The sequence below is a fragment of the Apodemus sylvaticus genome, chromosome 5, assembly GCF_947179515.1.
Source record: "Apodemus sylvaticus chromosome 5, mApoSyl1.1, whole genome shotgun sequence".
In the NCBI taxonomy this organism is placed as follows: Eukaryota; Metazoa; Chordata; class Mammalia; order Rodentia; family Muridae; genus Apodemus; species Apodemus sylvaticus.
Genome location: NC_067476.1, coordinates 159,007,710 through 159,027,149, shown reverse-complemented (window position 1 = coordinate 159,027,149; position 19,440 = coordinate 159,007,710). Strand labels below are relative to the sequence as shown.

Sequence of the window (19,440 nt, the reverse complement as noted above, 5' to 3'; positions counted from 1 at the left end):
CACACCTGTGTGCCTGTCCACCACACCTGTGTGCCTGCCCACCTGCTACCACACCTGTGTGCCTGCCCACATGCCCACCACACCTGTGTGCCTGCCCACCTGCCCTCCACAACTGTGTGCCTGCCCACCACACCTGTGTGCCTGCCCACCTGCCCACCACACCTGTGTGCCTGCCCACATGCCCACCACACCTGTGTGCCTGCCCACCTGCCCTCCACAACTGTGTGCCTGCCCACCACACCTGTGTGCCTGCCCACATGCCACCACACCTGTGTGCCTGCCCACCTGCCCACCACACCTGTGTGCCTGCCCACCTGCCCACCACACCTGTGTGCCTGCCCACCACACCTGTGTGCCTGCCCACCTGCCCACCACACCTGTGTGCCTGCCCACATGCCCACCACACCTGTGTGCCTGCCCACCACACCTGTGTGCCTGCCCACATGCCCACCACACCTGTGCACCTGCCCACATGCCACCACACCTGTGTGCCTGCCCACATGCCACCACACCTGTGCACCTGCCCACCTGCCACCACACCTGTGTGCCTGCCCACCTGCCCACCACAACTGTGTCTGTTCCTCACAGCCCAGGCATCAGTCAGCCTGGCGCAGGGCTCAATGTGACACCGGTGCCCTACATGCACTCCTACAGCACCCATGGCAATGAAGAGACGCAGCTTCTAGCAGCTTCAGAAGCAGCATCTAACACCCTAGATGCCCACTAGAGTCTTCTGGAAGCTCTTTACATCCCAGGTCTAGGCTGCACCCTTAATCAACCAAGTAAGACTTTCTGCTACCAGCCCCTGGACACCATGTGCAGTGGGTAACCACATGTGACCTATTGGTCTAGCCTCAGAATGGGGTAAGCTTTCTTTAAAGGGCCAGAGAATAAAACCGTCTTAAGTTCTGTGTGCTGAAATGTCTTTATTACAATGTTCCCTTCTACCACCTAGAAACTAAAGCTGAAGTGGGGATGACAGACACGGGCTCCCCACCGACATGGGCTACACACACACACACACACACACATGGGCTCCCCACAGACATGGGCTCCCCACAGACACGGGTTCCCCACAGACACGGGCTACATATACGCACAGACAGACAGACACACACACACACATGGGCTACACACACACACACACACACTCCCCCCACACACAGGCTCCCACACACATCAGCTACACACACACACACACACACTCCCCATACACACAGGCTCCCACACACATCAGCTACACACACACACGGGCTCCCCACACACATCAGCTATACACACACACACACACACACACACACACACGGGCTCCCCACACACATCAACTACACACACACACACATACATGGGTTCCCCACAGACACGGGCTACATACACACACACAGAGACAGACAGACAGACAGACACACACACACACACACACACACATGGGCTCCCCACATACATCAGCTACACACACACACACACACACACACACACACGGGCTCCCCACACACACGAGCTCCCCACACACATCAGCTACACACACACAGACTTGCCCACGGGCCAGTCTCATGGGGGCGTTTACTCAAGTGAGATTCCCCCTTCACTGACTCGAGCTTGTGTCAAGTTGACATAAAACCAACCAGCACACCACGAAGACAAAACTCAGGGCGTGACTATGAGAGGATTCCCAGATGGCTGAAATGGGAGAACCCTGTCCTAAATGCAGACACCAGCACCTCATGGGCTGGCTCCCAGACAAAAGAGGATGTGAGCTGAGCCCCGCATTCTCTCCAGCCTGACTGTGGGTGCCTCAAGTCCCACAAGCTCCTACAGGGCTGACTGCACCCCAACAACACCCCAAGCACAGCCGCCCTCCTCTGAGTTGCTTTTTTACATATTTAGTAGCTAATCAGAGAGAGAGACTGCTCAGTGGCTGAGAGTACTACCTTGAACTGGGTGTGGGAGCCACACCTTAGATCCCAGCACTAGGGAGGCAGAGGCAGGTGGATCTCGGTGAGTTCCAGGACAGCCAGGGCTACACAATAGTGAGACCCTGTCTTGAAAAGAAAAAGGAAAAAAATTGGCTCCCAGCACCCATGACGGGTGCTTCACAACTGCCTGTAATTCTACTCATTTGTTTTGTTTTGTTTTTTTGTTTTTTTCGAGACAGGGTTTTTCTGTACAGCCCTGGCTGTCCTGGAACTCACTCTGTAGACCAGGCTGGCCTCGAACTCAGAAATCTGCCTGCCTCTGCCTCCCAAGCACTGGGATTAAAGGCGTGCGCCACCACCACCCGGCTGTAACTCTACTTCTGATTTCTGTAGGTACATACCACACACACACAAACAAAGGCACACACATATGAATATCATTTTAAAGAAAAGTAATCATTACACATACTGATGATAGCTTCTCTAAATCTAGAGGCATAAAATACAGCTCAGGAACAAACCTAGTTTGTCCGCTCAAGGAGACTGGTGAGCCACAGGAGCAGAGCTTACGCATAAGATCTCAAAGCCCAGCTGGGCAGTGGTGGCGCACGCCTGTGATCCCAGCACTCTGGGAGGCAGAGGCAGAGGCAGGTGGATTTCTGAGTTCGAGGTCAGCCTGGTCTACAGCGTGAGTTCCAGGACAGCCAGGGCTACACAGAGAAACCCTGTCTCAAAGATCTCAAAGCCTGCCCCTATGGTGACACACTTCCTCCAACAAGGCCACGCCTCCTAACAGTGCCACTCCCTAAGGCTAAGCAGCGAAACAGAGGAGTCTACAGGGCCATACCTATTCAAGCCACAACAGCTACCATCATTGCATGCTGCGTTCTGGTTCCAGATCTGCATTCTCTACTAACAGATCAGGGCATCCACACCTACTATGTGCGAATCCGAGCGCTTATCATTTTGCCGGTGCTTGCGCCATGACTCTGCCACACCAGCCACACACTCTGCCACTGGAGCGTGCGCCCAGCACCTACCATGTTTTAGTTGTTTGTTTGTTTGTTGTTGTTCGTTTTTTGGATTTGTTTTTTTTCCCGAGACAGGGTTTCTCTGTATAGCCCTGGCTGTCCTGAAACTCACTCTGTAGACCAGGCTGGCCTCGAACTCAGAAATCTGCCTACCTCTGCCTCCCAGAGTGCTTAGGATTACACACATGCGCCACCACCGCCCGGCCCCTCCATGTTTTAAATCAGGTGCTTGAGTTCAAATCCTGAGTTTGCTTCCCTGGGGTTGTCAGACCCACTTCACAGGGATCTGGGGAGGTCTAGAAGGAAGTGCAGGGGAAGGTATTAGGGCAGCACCTGGCACACAGTAGGAAGGCTCTCCGCCAGCTTTGTATAGCTGCGGCAGACTCCGGCAGACACTGGTGCAGTCCGGCATCAGTCTCTGTGGAAGCCACTGCCCTTTCCTCAGTCTCCTTCCCAAGTGTGAGGACTGAATCCGTCAGGAGCTTCAGATGCCCTTGGCCATGAACATGGAGACGTTGCATGGCTGTGTGTACTGACACATGTCGCTTCTACACAGAGAACTTCCTAGGAAGAACCTGGCATGCTGCATTCCATGAAGGGTGGTCTGTCCGTCTGTCCCTGCAATGCTCGGAAGACCCCCAGATTGGACCAAAAAAGCATCTCTGTTGGCTGCCCGTTGATGTCGGTGCCTTTCTTTTATAACTTCTGTGAGAGAAGACAGGGCTATGCGTATCCGAGGCAAGCGCTCAGACACGGAGCTACACCCCCAGCCCTCTTTTTATTTATTTTCCCTTAAATTTTATTTGCGACAGGATCTCACTAAATGGCCCGCATGGGCCTTGAACCTCTGATCCTCCTGCCTGCCCGCCATTGCAGCTGCAACCAGAGGCCTGCGCTGCCAGCCCAGACTTGAGACCACTCTCCTAAAGAAAGAGGGTGTTTCCTACCAGAGACACTTGCAGCCCTGCTGATCTCGGACGGCTGTCTCTCATCTCCCCACACAGGCTGCCCTGGTCACTTTTGGAACCTGGGGCCTCACCAAAAGGGACCTAGGCAAATGGTGCTGTAAATGTGGGCTGTGAGAGCCTGCCCTCTGGGAGATGACCTGCACATGGAAGTGGCCTCAGGAGAGGCCGGCCCCTCTCATCAGAGCGACCCCCACCACACTTCCACTGAGCCTTCTCTGCACCGGGCTGGAGGTTGGGGTGACACGTGAACCAGACAGGCTCTTATGTCCATAGGGGCTAAGTCGGGTGAGGGAAGATAGCAGGCTCCCAAACAAGTACAGGCGCTTCTTGTACCCCGAGGAAAGACGAGGGGATCCCAAGCCAGTGACACCTGAAAGGCTTCTGGAGTGAGCATTTTCCAGGCACTCACTCCAGAATAGAAGACAGGCCCTGGGAGGAAGCTGGCACACTCACCCTATGCAGTAGTTGTTATTACTTAAGAGGGAAGTCAGGAGATCCAGTCAGAGGGAACCGGGTGATGGGCGCTGGCACCCTGAGCCCCAGGCATGGGGTGGGGACATCACTTAAACCTTGGGAGCTCTCTCTGGGTCACCTGGAGGTGTTTTGCTGAAAGGAGGCCTTGTCTGCCTCGCAGAAGTCAGTCAGGCCTGATTTGTTTCTCAGCAGGGGAAAGGTGACCGTCTCATCTGTGGTCAGGAGGTACAGAGTTGCTAGCTGCTTGGCCATGTTTGGGGTGACGAGGAGAGAGGCAGGGCTCTTTTGATTGAGTCAGGAGCAGGCAGTTTTGGCTTTGTCTGTTTTCTGTTCTGTTCTCAGAAGGACAAAGGTAGCATGTGTGTTTGTGTGTGTATATGAGTGTGTGTGTGTGTGTGTGTGAATGTGTGCTAGTGTGTGCACACACACTGAGGCGTCCTTTCTGATTTGGGGACACAAAGCCTCATAATTAGTTCATGACTGTTCCTCTCCCAATCCTGGACACTGAAAAACCAAAAACATTCACAGAGGCACAACTGAAGCAGCCAGCCAAGGGCACGGGCGGGAGACAGGAGGATGGGGGAATAGGGGAACAAAGGGGCCCCTGACAGTGGAGAGGCCACACACACTGGCACAGCAACATGACCCCCCTTGGGCCTCACAGGGACTGACCTGAGAGAACACACAGGGAACTGAAGTGGAAGGTTCCAGTCTCTTCGGAAAGTCGGTTATGTCAAATGATGTTTTGCTGGGGCAGACCCATGAAAGAATGTTTTCCTGAAGCAAATGCAGCTGAAACCATGTTTTGATATAGCAAAATCAAACACATGAAAGGGCCCGTGATGAAGACTGTAACGTGACCCACAGACAGTGGGAGACGAGCACTGAGCCTTGGCTTGGTTTGCTCCGCCTTGCTATTCTTCACTAACCACAAGCATGTATTGGTTCACCTTCATTGGTTGAGCATTGTTGAGCTCAACCTGTGGTAATGCAGGCACAGGTTGAGAGAAATTCACCCAAGAACTCTCGTGCGGTCTCTGCGGCAGCTTGCCGCTTCAGTGGCCTCACCTCAGGCCGGTAGGTGAGCCTGGTGGTTTCTTCAGGATGGACTACAGCTGCTGGTTCGAGCCCGGTGTCTGCCTGCCTAGGGGACTGGTCTGCAGCAGTTGAATCGATTTGGTGTTTGCTATGGGACTGAATAGCTGCCAATGAAGATGGAGCCAAAGAACTGTGGCTGAACAGGTCCACGTCCCCCAGATCCTAATAACTTTTCTCTTCTACTACCTCTGCTGAGGCGTGGGTTAGAGAGTTTGAACCCTTATTAAAAGTGGGTTGTGCCGGGCAGTGGTGGCGCACGCCTTTAATCCCAGCACCTGGGAGGCAGAGGCAGGCAGATTTCTGAGTTTGAGGCCAGCCTGGTCTACAGAGTAAGTTCCAGGACAGCCAGGGCTACACAGAGAAACCCTGTCTCGAAAACAATAAAACAACAACGACAACCAAAAAAGTGGGTTGCAAAAAATGTATGCCTACTGGGACCTGTCTGTGAACATACAAGCAGGGAAGAATTTGGAATCCTGACCCTTACGGCCTCAACATCAAGAGTCACCGGAACTTTCTAGAAAGTTCAAGTGGACATGTCCTGTTCTTTGACCTGGCTTTAGGTGGTATTGCACTGCACTCTCTATGGGAACCAACTGCAGACACGGATAGCATTAGGGGGTGCTCCTGTGAACCAGGGTTCCTGCCTAACCTATAGCTACAGGAACCAAACACGGTGCTCCGGCGGTCTGTCTGAGCCCTGGGGAGACAGCCATCACCCTAGCCACATCCAGTCTAACATTCTTAAAGATGCTGCCCAAGCATGGGGCAATGTGGACTCTGCCATCCAGGGCTCTGCCCTTGGAAGGGCTTTGGCCACTGCTGTCACCAACTTGAAGTCCTTCCTTGCTTACTTCCTTTCTAGGCAGAGTCTCAAGTCTCCCAGACTGACATCAAATTCACTGTGTACTGGAGAATGACCTTGTACTCCTGATGCCCCCGGGCACTGGGGTTAGCAGTATGAGCCACCTTGTCCGGTTTATATTGTTCTGGGGGATGGAACCCGTGGCCTTGGGTACTCTAGGTGATAGGAAAACTCTAGTCTTCCTGTGATTTTTTTTTTTTTTTTTTTTTTTTTTTTTTTTTTTTTTTGGTTTTTCGAGACAGGGTTTCTCTGTGTAGCCCTGGCTGTCCTGGAACTCACTCTGTAGACCAGGCTGGCCTCGAACTCAGAAATCCGCCTGCCTCTGCCTCCTAAGGCTGGGATTAAAGGCGTGTGCCACCACTGCCTGGCCTTCCTGTGATTTCTGAAGAGAGCCCAGGTTGTTTTTAGTGTATAGAGAGCTCCACAACTGTGATGTTGAGCTAGGCCCTCCATTTCTACACTGTTCAGTGGAAGAACAACACGTTCGTGCCTCTCGGAGCTCAAAGTTACAGATGCTATGAAGCAGGGCCGAGCTGGTCTAGGTAAGGAAAACATTGGTTTTGCGCATCGGCGCTATTCAAACCCAGCTGCCTGCAGAAGAAAGGCAGGAAGCCACTGTGGGGTGTCTGCTGTGTGCCAGGCACCAGGCCACACCCCATTCTCCTCCCAATAAACCCTGAGGACAAAACCAAAACTCTTACTTAGCAGAGGAAAAAAAATCAAGTTTGAGCTGGGTGTTATCCCTGGGCAGGGATGCAGTTTCTGTAGCCAGTTACGGCTGGCTCTTCCGTGTTCCAGCTGCCGCCCGGCCCGCCCTTGTGACACCGGGGCCCAGGGGACATTCTGGGATTCCTGGTCCAGAGAGAGGACAAGATGACAGACAAACTGAAGCCAGTCACAGCCTGCCCCTGCAGAAGTGTCTATACCACCTGCAGGCTTTTTTTGTAGGTACACTAAGGGACAGACACACCCAGAGGCATTCAAGACGGAGGAGTGGAGAGGGATAAGTCTAACGGGAAAGTTTGGGCAGTGGTGGCCTATTGGAAAGATTCTTAAAAAAAAATTTTTTTTTTAAGTCTCAATATGTAGCCCTGGTTAGCCTGGAATTCAGTATGTAGACCAGGGTGGCCTCAGACTCTCAGAGATCCACCTGCCTCTGCCTCCTGAATTCTGGGATTAAAGGCATGTAACCACCACACCCAGCCTGGGAAAATTTTTTTTTAATCTTGAAGGCAAAATGCAAAGTATGTGTGCAGACTGTCCCGTCATCAGCTGGTGACTGCCGACTGACACTCGCGTGGTGGGGAGGGACAGGTTGTGTACCGGTCATGTGTCCAGCACAGCATAGCTCAGCACAGGCCTGCCCTGTGGAGGGTCTGAGTCTCGGGGGAGCGGCCCAGTGGCAGGCAGACCGCTCGCACTCTCCTGACCATCACCACGCAGCAGAACCTGAATGTTCCAAGCAGCTGCCTTCTCCTGTCTTAGTAGTTCAGTAGCTAAACATCATTAGAATGTCGTGGTTAAGATCGAGGGCACAAGCTGGTCACATTGGCATTCCAGAGAATCACAAGTTCGAGGCTCCTGGAACTACTCACAAGAAGCAGTACTTAGAGAAGGCCGAAAGCCATTCCTGGGTCCTCAGAAATCCTTGCTGATAGAAACAGGCTCGGCTAGGCTGAGTCACCTGGCTGGGATCCTAAGCCACGGTGGGGCAGATGGTACCCACAGGAAGAAACAAAGCCCAGGAGGTGCCTTGGGAGGCCCCCCTGGAGCACTTCCTCCATTGGTTCAGACGACCGGCAATTGTATCCAATTGAACTGGCCTCTCTCAGAATCCAAACTTGGGATTGGTCCTTCCCTGTGATGTCATCAGTGTCTGGCACCCCAGCCTTTTTAAAGTGTCTTCACCTTTGTTAAAGGAGCCATGGGGAGAAAGAGGTTTGCTTTAGTGTAGTTAAGTCACCTTTTAAGTTTTTTGTTTGCTGTGCCCTAGAATTCCTGGTCACCCTCCCAGGGTTTGAACCACCATGCCAATTTAATGCATTACTGCAGATTGAACCCAGGACAACGACGATGATGGCGACAACGAGATGATCCCCCAGCCCTGGCTGGCCTGGAACTTGCTATGTAGACCAGGCTAGAACCCAGGCCTTTGTACATGCTAGGCAAACACTCTCTCACGTATTTATTTATTTGACCGGACTCTACTGTGTAGCCCAGGCTGGCCTGGAACTTGTTTTTCAGACTAGACTGGGCTTAACTCTCAAGAGATCCTCCTGCTTCTGCCTCTAGAATACTGGGATCAGAGATGGGGCCACCAAACCCTGCCTACCCCTTTACCACCTTTAAAGTTAAAGTTTGTCATAGAAAACAGAACAAACACAACATTTGAGAGACTAATTCTCATTAGTCACATTGCTTCAAAATTTGTTTTATTTTGCTTGATGCAGGGTCTTGGATAGCCCAGGCTGGCCTGGAACTTGCTGTGTAGTCAAGGCTGGCCTTGAACTCACGACCCTCCAGCTCCCTCCACCTCTCAAGCCCTGGAGGACAGGCGTGCACCACCACACCCAGCCAGCAGCTTTATCTTAGGCTTTCTTTATTCTTCTATTGGCCTAACCACACACCCTTTATCTTGACTTTTTTTCTTTTACAAATGAATAGAATCAACATTCTTATCTTTTGATTGTGCAAAAGATAAGGTAGATAGGAAGCTATAGTCAGGGCCCAGTCTAGTCGCTTTTCTGGAGGGGTGGTTTGAAACTGGAACTCACGTGGTATCCCCAGTTGGCCTAGAACTCTCTACCCAGGCTTACGTCAGACCTGTGAGAATTCTCCTGCCTCCAGCTCGGGAGAACTTGGATTGCTGGCGTGTCTGGGCAGGCCTGTCCACAGGGCTTCACTCTGTTCTTCCACTGAGCTGTTCTCTACGGAGCCCTGCCTTGTGCTTGGCGCTGTGAAGAGTCATGCGGGCAGCGGAGGACAAAGCAGAAGCTGCCCGCCTGTTTTATCACGCAGCACCAGTCTCTCTGTGAGTAGAGCCTGGGTTTTCTCTCCCGAACGAACGCTGCAATGACTGGGGGCAGTGTCCCTTTGCACGAGGCTCCTGCTGCAGCTGCAGTGCCTGGCATGTTGACCTGGCACCACACTCTTGGGAGGAAGGGGTTGTTGGGGTACTGGGGTGCCAGATTCCTTTGGTATTCTGGAGGCCTTGAGAACAATACGCTGCTATTCCTGGGACTGATACTAAGGACAGACAGGGACAGCCAGCTGGGGCTAAAGACACAGAACAAAGCACCTGGCAAACACAGGAAAGATAATGTGAAGGGGAGAGGGAACCTGGGACTGAGTGTGTCTTGTCTAGGGCTATGAGCCTCGGAGAGACTTTTCTCCAAAGGGCCTTCTAGCCAGGCCTGTTCTGTCCTATGTCACTCCCCACTGGGTCCTAACAGTGGCTCTGTCAATAAGTGGCACGTTTCAGAGCTCATGTTAAAAGAGGAAACTGAGGCCCAACATCTCCAAATAAGGCCACACTATTAGTAGTAGTAACGGATCCTTATGTAAATTCACAATTCTGGGAACTCAGAATCAATGACTGGGAAAGCAGCCCATGAAAGTGTGAGCCCCTCAAGGGGTGAACCCCCCTGCGGAGGCAGAGCCTGAGAGACAGAGCTACAGTCACTGTACTGTCCCCGGACCCCTAAACCTGGTGCAGAGCCTGCTACCTGATACAGCCTCACCTCACAGTTTATAGCTGGCTGCCTTTACGCACTTGAGCCCCTTCTAGAGGATTTCTTCAACACCCACCCACAGATGCCAGGCCCTGGTACCCTGCATGCATAGGTGAGACTGAGGCAGGATTAGGACTTTGAAAACCGCCAGGCACTGGTGGCGCACACTTTTAATCCCAGCACTTGGGAGGCAGAGGCAGGTGGATTTCTGAGTTAGAGGCCAGCCTGGTCTACAGAGTGAGTTTCAGGACAGCCAGGGCTACACAGAGAGACCCTGTCTCGAAATACCTAAATAAATAAATAAATAAATAAATAAATAAATAAATAAATAAAAGACTTTGAAAACCAGCCTGGAGACCATTGCCTCAAACAAATAAGGGGGGGGGGGCAGGGAGGGAGGTAGAGGGAGAGAGGAAGGGGGAGCAAAAGAGGGAGGGAGGGAAGAAAGAAGCCGTTCACATGGGTGAGAACCACTTTACAGTATTAACCAGTAACGAGTCATTCTTGACAGCAGACGCAGATGTCTTTGCAAGCACTTCTGACCCATTAAGTCAACTTGAAGCTCGTCCTTTTGGGGAGTGTCTAGACGTACGCGGAACATCCGGACTCTCTCAGGCTGTCTGAGGCTCAGCCTGCAGTATAAAGGTGTAGACCTCAGGCTACTGACAACCAACAAGGAGCCGGAGGGTCTGGCTCTGGAGCCAGGAGGGAGCCGGGCTCAGCTCTGGTTTGCAGAGACACCTTGCCTATGCTATGGGGACCCCCCTGGGCCTCAGTTTACTCATGAGAAGACAGGGCTGTCTGAAAGGCTGTTTTCTCATCCTCCCTCCTTCCTGCCGCCTGCCTTCCTGCTGTGGTTCCACAGGCCTGTCCTTCATAGAATCAGCTCTTGTCTGGAGTGGGGATGCTGTGAAGGAAAGGGACAGACAGATGACATTGTCTCGGGCATGGACATCATGGCTACTGAGCCAACCTCTTTAGCTTACTGCTGGGACCTTAAAGCATGGTGACGTGTGCCCTATGGCTAAGTTCATGTGTTCCCACTGAACACATAATACACAACCAAGAAAACTCACTACGTTAGACACACAGGGAACAACACACTATGCACAAATCTGCAGATGCGCATGTACACATGAGAGCAACAGGTATTCACAAGCTCTCCACACATGCACACGTACATACACAAGCACAAGTGTAACATGTATTCACAAGCTCACCACACGTGTACACACACATGCACATGAGAGTAACAGGTACTCACAAGCTCACCACACATGCATATACACACACAGCTACACATGAGAGCAACACATATTCACAAGCTCACCACACATGCACACAAGTACACAGACATGTACATAGACACTCTATGGCTCTATCTAATAACCAGGAAGGTACTTGTCCTTGGTAGGTGCTGAACAGGCTTCCGGTACTTGGTACACAGTAACTGGAAAGTGGGGATGAGGGGGCAGGGAAGAAAGAGCCATTAGCAAGAAATGAAGTTGCCTCCAGCATGATCGGCCTGCATATGTGACTGGCCTTCCTCAGAGAACCACAGAGCCTCTACTGCTCCACAGAGCTCATGGCCATGGGGACCCACAGGGGAGGTTTGTCTTCCTGAGATGGCTGGGCAAGTGTCAGCAACCAGGACCTCACAAGCATGCACAGGCTGCTTCTGCAGGGTCAGTATTCTTGAATACACCCTCATTGTGAAATTCTGTCCCATTGCCACGCAGGTTCGGCGAGATGAGGTCACTGGGCCAGGTCACTCGCAGGGGATCCAGAAAAGTCTGTCTCTCTCCTCACCGGCTGCTCTGGCCTTTCTGTAGACACAGCATTCTGCCTCCTAGATAAGCTTGTAATAAAAGGGGAACCATGAAAAAAGGTAAATGGAGATCTTGGGGTCCAAGGGGCTGGGGTGTCCTGAGATGTTCAGCACCACTGAGGCAGAAAGGTCGGGTCAGGGCAGGGATGCAGAAGGCCATCATTACTGAGTCCAGGTGCTGTCCCACTGAGGTTTTGGATTGAAGCATCTCTTCCTAAACTGACTCAGAGTTCAAACCCCAGTATCCCTCTGCTGTCAAACAAGAACAATAATGGCTTAGACTCCAGGTTTTGTGGGGGATGGTGCCCCACAGTAAGAACTAGCTCCCGGTAGAACCCCAGGCATATTTATGGGATTATAAGGAAGAACATGAGGGGCAGACAGGCCCAAGGCATTAAGTTAATAAACATTAAGCAAAACAAGCCTGGAGAGAGTTCAGAGACTAAGCAGGGCTCAAGGCATGCTGGGAATGACCTCGGGGAAACGCCTCTGCAGGAAGGACTGTCAAAGGTCATAGGCCAGGGGAAGAGCTGGGATGCAGAGTCACTAATCCACCTAGGGCTGCCTGGGACTACTTCTCCAAAGGCAGCTTGGTCCCCAGGAAGGGGGTGGGGATGGCCAGAGGTGGCCAGGCAGGATCGGTCCCAGTGAGCCCTCTCACAGCAAGCCCGTTGTTGACTGAGCCATGACTTTCCAGAGTGCCCAGCCTCTGGCAGCCCATGAGCACCATTGCCAGCCTCCCTCAGGCTCAGCCAAAGCCCATGCCGACTCCTGCCTACCCTCATCTGGCAGCCAGTGTGGGCCTGGCACCTGCACGAGGCTGGCCACGGGGCTTTGGAGGGCCCTGGCTCAAAAACTATGAACGATGACGCAGCTTGAGACGACACAGTCAGAGGAGCAGGGAGCTGAGCCCCAGGCCCCTGGAGTGAGCCTGGGGGTCCCATGAGTGTGCGGTGCTCGGAGAAGCAGCCCACCCTGCAGCTGGCTTCACACTGGCTGAGAAGAAAGGGAAGGCCACCACGGCCAGCACAAGCCCTTTCCTCTCAGCACGTCCTTCTGGAGCAGATCCAGCTCAGGGGTAGGGCACAGGGCCATGCTGTCTGGAGTCTCTGAAAGGCCCGTCCCGCCAGTTGCCGGGGGACACAAAACCATTTCATAATTCTGTGACCGTAGCCGGATTGGGAAATAGATCCCCAACTCCAGACTTCCTGAGACCAAGAGGGCCCTTAGCTCCATTACCACCCACAGCCTTAACCCTGGCACTCCCTGCCTCTGTGTCACTCACGCCTGGCTCCGCCTTCCCGGAAAGGCTGACCCAAAGTCCTCACCACAGTCCTGCTGGGTGATCTGCCACTGCATCTGTCTCTGAGTTATCACCAGATCCGTGTCCACACAGGTACAGCCTGGGCTGCCTCACCTCCAAGAATATGCACCCTAGGAGGGCCAGGTCCCTGGACAGGATGACTCCCACCTGGCCTTCCGAGCGAGAGGACCTCTCCATGTATGTACCCCTTGGGGCTGACTCCAGCTTAGTTGCCTGCCATGTTTGTGGTCTCAGCTGCTCTTGCTTTCAACCCCAAGCCCGTGGGCCACACAGAGCCCAGCATAGAGGAGGAGGACAGCTTGTTGTCTAATGAACAAATAAACTAGCCAGGCACGATCGATGGCACGATTACTTGGGAGGCCGAGGTGGAAAGATTGTAAGTTCAAGGCCATTCAGGGCAGTGTAGACCTATTTTAAGAAGAAAAAAACAAACAAACAAAAAGAGGAAAGTTATGAATGTGGCTTAGGTATTGCAAGGAGAAGTGTCAACCCCAGGCACCTGACAAAGGGAAGAGGGGAGGAAGCTCTTTCTCTGACTTGTGTCCCTTAGCCTGGTGGTGAGGAGCACCCCGTTCCTGGCAGGAGTCCCCCACCTTCACATAATACCATCTTGACACTACCCCATGCCCTCTGGACAGAATGCACCCATCCTGACCGTGGGCTCTGACCTTACAGCCAAGTTCTCAGCACATTCAGAGGGGTCAGGGCCGGCAACTAACAGCTGTCCGAAGCCTTAACTCAGACATACACGTTAGTCTGGGTGTGCCCCAAATACTGTGAGGGGGATACTGTACTGTACAGGGTATATCTGAAATTCCATGTGCCCTGGATTCTCTCGGCAGCCCCCACACCTGAAAGCCCCCGTGAAGGCTAATGGTGCAGCCCACAGTCCTTCCAGAGCTCCCCCACCTCTCCTTAGCCAAGGGCCTGTCCAGAGGCAAGCATCAGTCTGTTGGCCTGCAAAATGGACATTAATGATAGCAGACTCCTCCCTCCCTAGGGGCTCCCTAGGGATTCAGTGAGTAAGAATTGCTATGTCTACCCCCCCACACACACACACACAGAGTCTCAAGGCCTTGATTCCCTTGAGGCCCTGTTATGACCTTGTCATCAGCTGTCCCATTTTGCAGAGGAGGAAACCAAACTGAGGTGAAGACAGTCAACTGAGATCACACAGACATACTCACTACGTTCTATGCCCTGCAGGTAGGCCTTGACACCACAAAGCTATCCAATCTCATTTTTTTACTGTGACGTAAGGTCACAATGTAGCACCCAGTAAATGGTGGTCATAGCTGTCACCCTAGACAGGTCAATGGGAGGTCAGGACAATGGGAAGGTTGGTTGTTTTCCAACTCACTGAATTTATTAGTTAGTTCTACCTGCTACCATTTAACCTCCTCCACAGTGTAAAAGCTACCTGTGTGTGGGCTGGAGAGATGGCTCAGGGGTTAAGAGCAGGAACACCTGAGCTCGGTTTTCAGCACCATCGGACAGCTTACAACCACCTGCAACTCCAGCTGCAGAAGACCCCACGCCCCCTGCTGTCCTCCCCAGGTACCCCACACACACTTAGCACACACATAAAGGCTCAGCAGGTTAAGGAACTGGCTGTCAGTCAAACCTGAGGACCTCGGTTCAAACTCTGGGGGACCCACTTGGAAGGAGAATCAGCTCTTGCCAGTCATTTTCTGATCATCGTCGTTCATATGTGACCTGGTTGAAAAATAAACAAAAGGGAAAGGAAAGAACAGGACTGTTCCTAGGTAGGAGACTGGTTGTTAACAGATGTGCAGGTGAGCATAGCCAGAGGAGACCTCCTGGACTCAGGGAGAGTCCAGAATGGTCTTGACCTTGGACTATTAGGGAGAGGAGGGAGAGCAAGGGGGGGGTGAAGTAGAGCAGCCAGGAGGCCAAAGATTCAAAAGGAGGACTGGGCAGGTAACTCAACTGTATATACATTATATAGGGAAGAGTCTCTGGGGGAGGGGCTGGGGCCTCAAGGTAGAGGGCGGGAGTATGCCCACCACACCCTGTGACAGGTTGTGACTGGGGGGATGCTGGGAGAATTTTGAAATGTTAAACAGGCACCTCAGCCTCTTGTCCCGAGTTTGAAACACACATGTGCGCGCGCACACACACACACACACACACACACACGTAAAAGCTGCCTTATTTCCAGCATAGCCAATGGTCGAGACGTTTCCCACAGATGGACAAGCCAGATCTCCTGCAAGACCTCTGAAAGACAAGAGCTACACCTCACCGTTGAACTCCTTCACCAAGGCCTCAGCCTCCCTCAGAGTTTGTTGACAGAGGAGGACTGTAGCGAGTTCCATTGACCCAACGAAAAAAATGCTTTTAAAATATTTTTCTATAAAAGGTAACCTGTTAGGGGGCCAATATTCCACAACACTCCCCCATCCCCGACCAAACACACACACACACACACACACACACACACATACACCTTGTAGGAACTTTTATGCAAAGGAATTCAAATTTTTACATCCCTGTAATTTACAAAATGTTTTTGTAAATCTCCCCCCACCTTCTGTTTTTACAAAGCCTCCCGCCGATCCCCTTCCCAGAAATGTACAGCCCCGGGGCTGCCGAACCTACTTCCTTTCCTTTGCCAAGATTCTTTTAAAACTAGTCTTGAGAGACTTTTCACCCATAGGGGAAAGACACAGTCGCCACCTGTGTTAGAATGAGAACAAATGAATCCCCTGCCGGCCGACTGAGGTTATGACTGGAGCTTATGGCTGGAGCAATGGCTCAGCCCTTAACAGTACTTTACTGTTCTTCCAGAGGACCTGGGTTCAGTTTCCAGCACCCTCACAGTGGTCCACAACCATCTGTAACTCTAGTTCCCAGAGGATCGATCTGCTTTCCGGCATAAAGTACACACAATGGCACACAGACATAGACACAGGCAAATCATTCATACATATATAAAAATAAATATTAAAAACAAAAAGCAAGATTGAACTATTTCAAACAAATAGACCTGAGCATCTTGGAATCCCCCTGTGGGAGGACACTGGGCTCTGCGGTGGCTCCTCCAGGAAAGTCCCCGTAGGTTGGGCAGAGGAACTTCCTGGGCTGCTCTGCAAACTGTTCTCTCAGCTTCCCTGACTCCTTCCAGTCTATTAAAAATAAATAACAATAACTTGTAAAAGCTTTCCCCCTTTCTAAAGACAAGGGACACGGCCCCTTAAAGCACTTGTCCCCTTAAAGTAGGATCACTTGTGGGCAGGGGCAGGTCCTCCATCAGCCTGGGCAGAACTTAGGTTCCACCTTCCTGAGCCTTCCACCTGTGCTTAGCTGAACATTTTTCCCTGGCTGTAAAATGAAGCCAATAATATTTTGTCTCGCCCACGCCCCCCCCCCCCCGCCAAGTTGCTATGGGGGACATTACTATCTAGCACACAGTAGGCACGCCACACCACTGAAAGTTTAGGAATGGGTCAAAGAGGCACACTTCGCATTTGGGGCTGGCTCTGCGCTAGATGGAAGTTCTCTTATGTAACCGTTTAATATCTTAGAAGCCAGAGCACGGGTTCCCATAGCTCTCCAGTAATTAATTAAAACTTAATGAACAAAAGGCTCACTCCCATGACCCCCTTTTACACTCTGAGCCACACAACCCAGTCGGTGGCCCTTGGGGCGGCAGATAGAGGGTGAGAGTGTGTAACTGCTTGGGTGTCCCATGATAGGGACACCACACACACACACACACACACACACACATACACACTGACCCCCAGTCCTGGGCACTAATTTACAAGGCAAGGACCAGCGGGTGTTTCTCGGGGCGTGTCTATCCAAAAGGCTCAGTTAAAGAGGCGCGCGGGGGTGTGGGGGTGTGTGTGCGGAGGGGCTCGGAGTAATTCTCAGTCTCCTGAGAAATACGGCCGGCCATGGGTGGGTCTTTACTTCGGGCTCTTCATGCTCTGATTTCCAAGCACTGAACTCTTCTAAGGCGCCCCAGAAGCCTTAGAGTCTTCGGAAGCCCCTAAAAGCCTGGGTGGAGGGCAGGAGTTGAGGAGAACACCTTAACTTTTCGTCTTGATTCTTGTTCTGTGTTGTGGCCGCCGCAAGCACGGGGGTCCCCCGCGGACCTGGCCTGCAGACTCCCAAGGACGCCGGGTCTACGCAGCGCCCGTGCCGGGTCTACACCGACGCGAGGCTCGGGCCCTTTAAGAGCCCGCCCCGCGCGCGGCGGGCCCGCCCCCCGGGCCGAGGAGGGTGCGGGGGCCGTCGGCGGGGATTGGCGCAGCGCGCGCCCCCTCCGCGGCCCCCGCGCGGTGGGAACCGGCAGCCCCGTCTAGCGCTGACGTCAGACCGTCTGCCTGCCTCCGACCGCGGGCGCGCGGCGCAACCCGATCTCCTTGGACTTGAATGAGGAGCGGGCGGCGGCGCTCAGCTGCGGATCGGCCGGCGCGCAGGCTGAGCCCGGCGGCCCCGCGCCCCGGCCGCCCGCCCGTGCCCCGCACGCCGCCCGCGGCCACGGCCCGCCGCTCCGGGGCTCCCGCTCGGCGGCCGGGGGACCCAGCTCGCCCCGGGGTCCTCGGCGGCGCCCCGAGTCCGCGCCGCGCGGCTCACTGTATGCGGGGCCCGAGCCCCGCGCGCCGGCCGGAGCCGCCCCCGCGCCCCGCGCCTCGCGCCCCGCGCCGCCCGTGACCGCTTGATGGGGGTCAACGGCACCGCCGCCGCCGCCGCCGGGCAGCCCAATGTCTCCTGCGCGTGCAACTGCCAGCGCTCTTTGTTCCCCAGCATGGAGATCAGTGAGTGAGCCCTGTTCCCCCCGGGACAGCCCCGTGGGATCCCCGGCCCGGGACATCGCGATCGCGTGGGGACGCGGGGGACGCGCGCCTGCCTCGCCCAGGCTCCCCGGCTGCGCTCGCCGCGCCCCGGGCGCGCCCTCCCGGAGGCTCGCGGCAGCTGGCGGCCAGCCCGGCTTTGTCCCGCGGCGCTGCGAGCCTGGCACGGTCCCCGCCGCGCGCGCCCCGCCCGGCCCGACTCGGACCCGGGGCTCGGCGGGGACGTTGCATCTCTCGGGAGGGCCAGGCGGGCCGGGTCGGGGAAGTTTCCATTCCGTTTTCCCTAGGGGCCGCGGCGATGGAGCAATTAGGCTCTTTATCAACTTTGGGCGGGGGAGCGGTGTGTGTGTGGGGGGGGAGGACACTGTCTGGCCCGGGAGGTGTCTGGGGCTCCTGGCGTGTGTCTGGAGTGGCCATGGAGATGCGTCCCTGGTTGCCGTGCGTGTGTAGAGTGCGCTGGTCCGTCTGTCTGAGTCTCGGCGCGTCTCTAGGTGTCTGTGGATCAGAGTCGCTGTCTGTGCCGGCGGAGCGTGTGTCCGAGTGTCCCTGCATCGCAATGTGTCTAATTTGGTGTGTGCGCGTGGCGGGGGTTGGGCATATGATCTGAATCCAGCCAGATTTAAAGGCCGTTTGTGTTCAGGTGTCTGAGTCCAGGGCTCAGCGCTGGCGCGTCTAGCCCACCGCGGATCCCCAGTGTGTGTCATTGTGAATGTCTGTCCCGGACTCCTATAAATAGCCTCTGTCTGGACTGCTTGGCTCACTCTGGCTGGGATCGTGGTTACAAATGAGTCAAAGTTTTGGGGCTGTTTGTGTTGAGACCTCCTTGGAGGTGGTAGACCCAGGATAGTGATCACGTGCCCTGCTAACACCTCAGGCTGTGGCCGGCATCCTGCACCTCCAGAAGTTGAGATCAGGGAGCATCTACTTCCTTCTGTGGCCCACCCAGGTGGCTGTTGGGTGGAGAATTGAAACCTCATTCCCTGCCGTCTGCCTCTAATCCGCGCCCTTCCCCTAGCCCACTTTTTTGGGGAGGAGGGGTCACCCTTGTCTTCCTGTTTAGTTTCTCTTACCCCAAAGCACTTCGGGCAAAAGGGCGCACAGCCTCCCCCTAACCCAGACAGCATTCCTCTAGTGGAGCCCAGGGGCAACTGCCACAGAACTGGGCAGTCGCCAGGAGACTCATGAGCTGGTTTCCGCAGGCTGCTGCCACAGTTTGCACCCCCACCCCAACACCCCAACTTGTACAATAAAGCACAGGGGTAAAAATAGCCTGCGACTGGCCCCACCTGAGCAGGGGAAGTAGGTTTGGGTGGTGGGGTCCTTGTGCCAACTTTGACACACTGTTGCCCAGTCTGTGTCCAAAGCTCCCAGTCCCAAGT

General features: G+C 54.0%; 1 protein-coding gene across 1 annotated transcript in view; it reads left to right on the top strand.

Annotated features, from left to right (window-relative positions):
* The first annotated feature begins 17,705 nt into the window (after window positions 1-17,705).
* Pmepa1 (prostate transmembrane protein, androgen induced 1) overlaps window positions 17,706-19,440 on the top strand; it is a 50,880-nt gene continuing 49,145 nt past the window's right edge. The window contains exon 1 of the mRNA XM_052184448.1: window positions 17,706-18,025. Coding sequence (XP_052040408.1) covers window positions 17,929-18,025 — 97 coding nt within the window. The 5' untranslated portion in view covers window positions 17,706-17,928. The remainder of the gene's footprint in view (window positions 18,026-19,440) is intronic.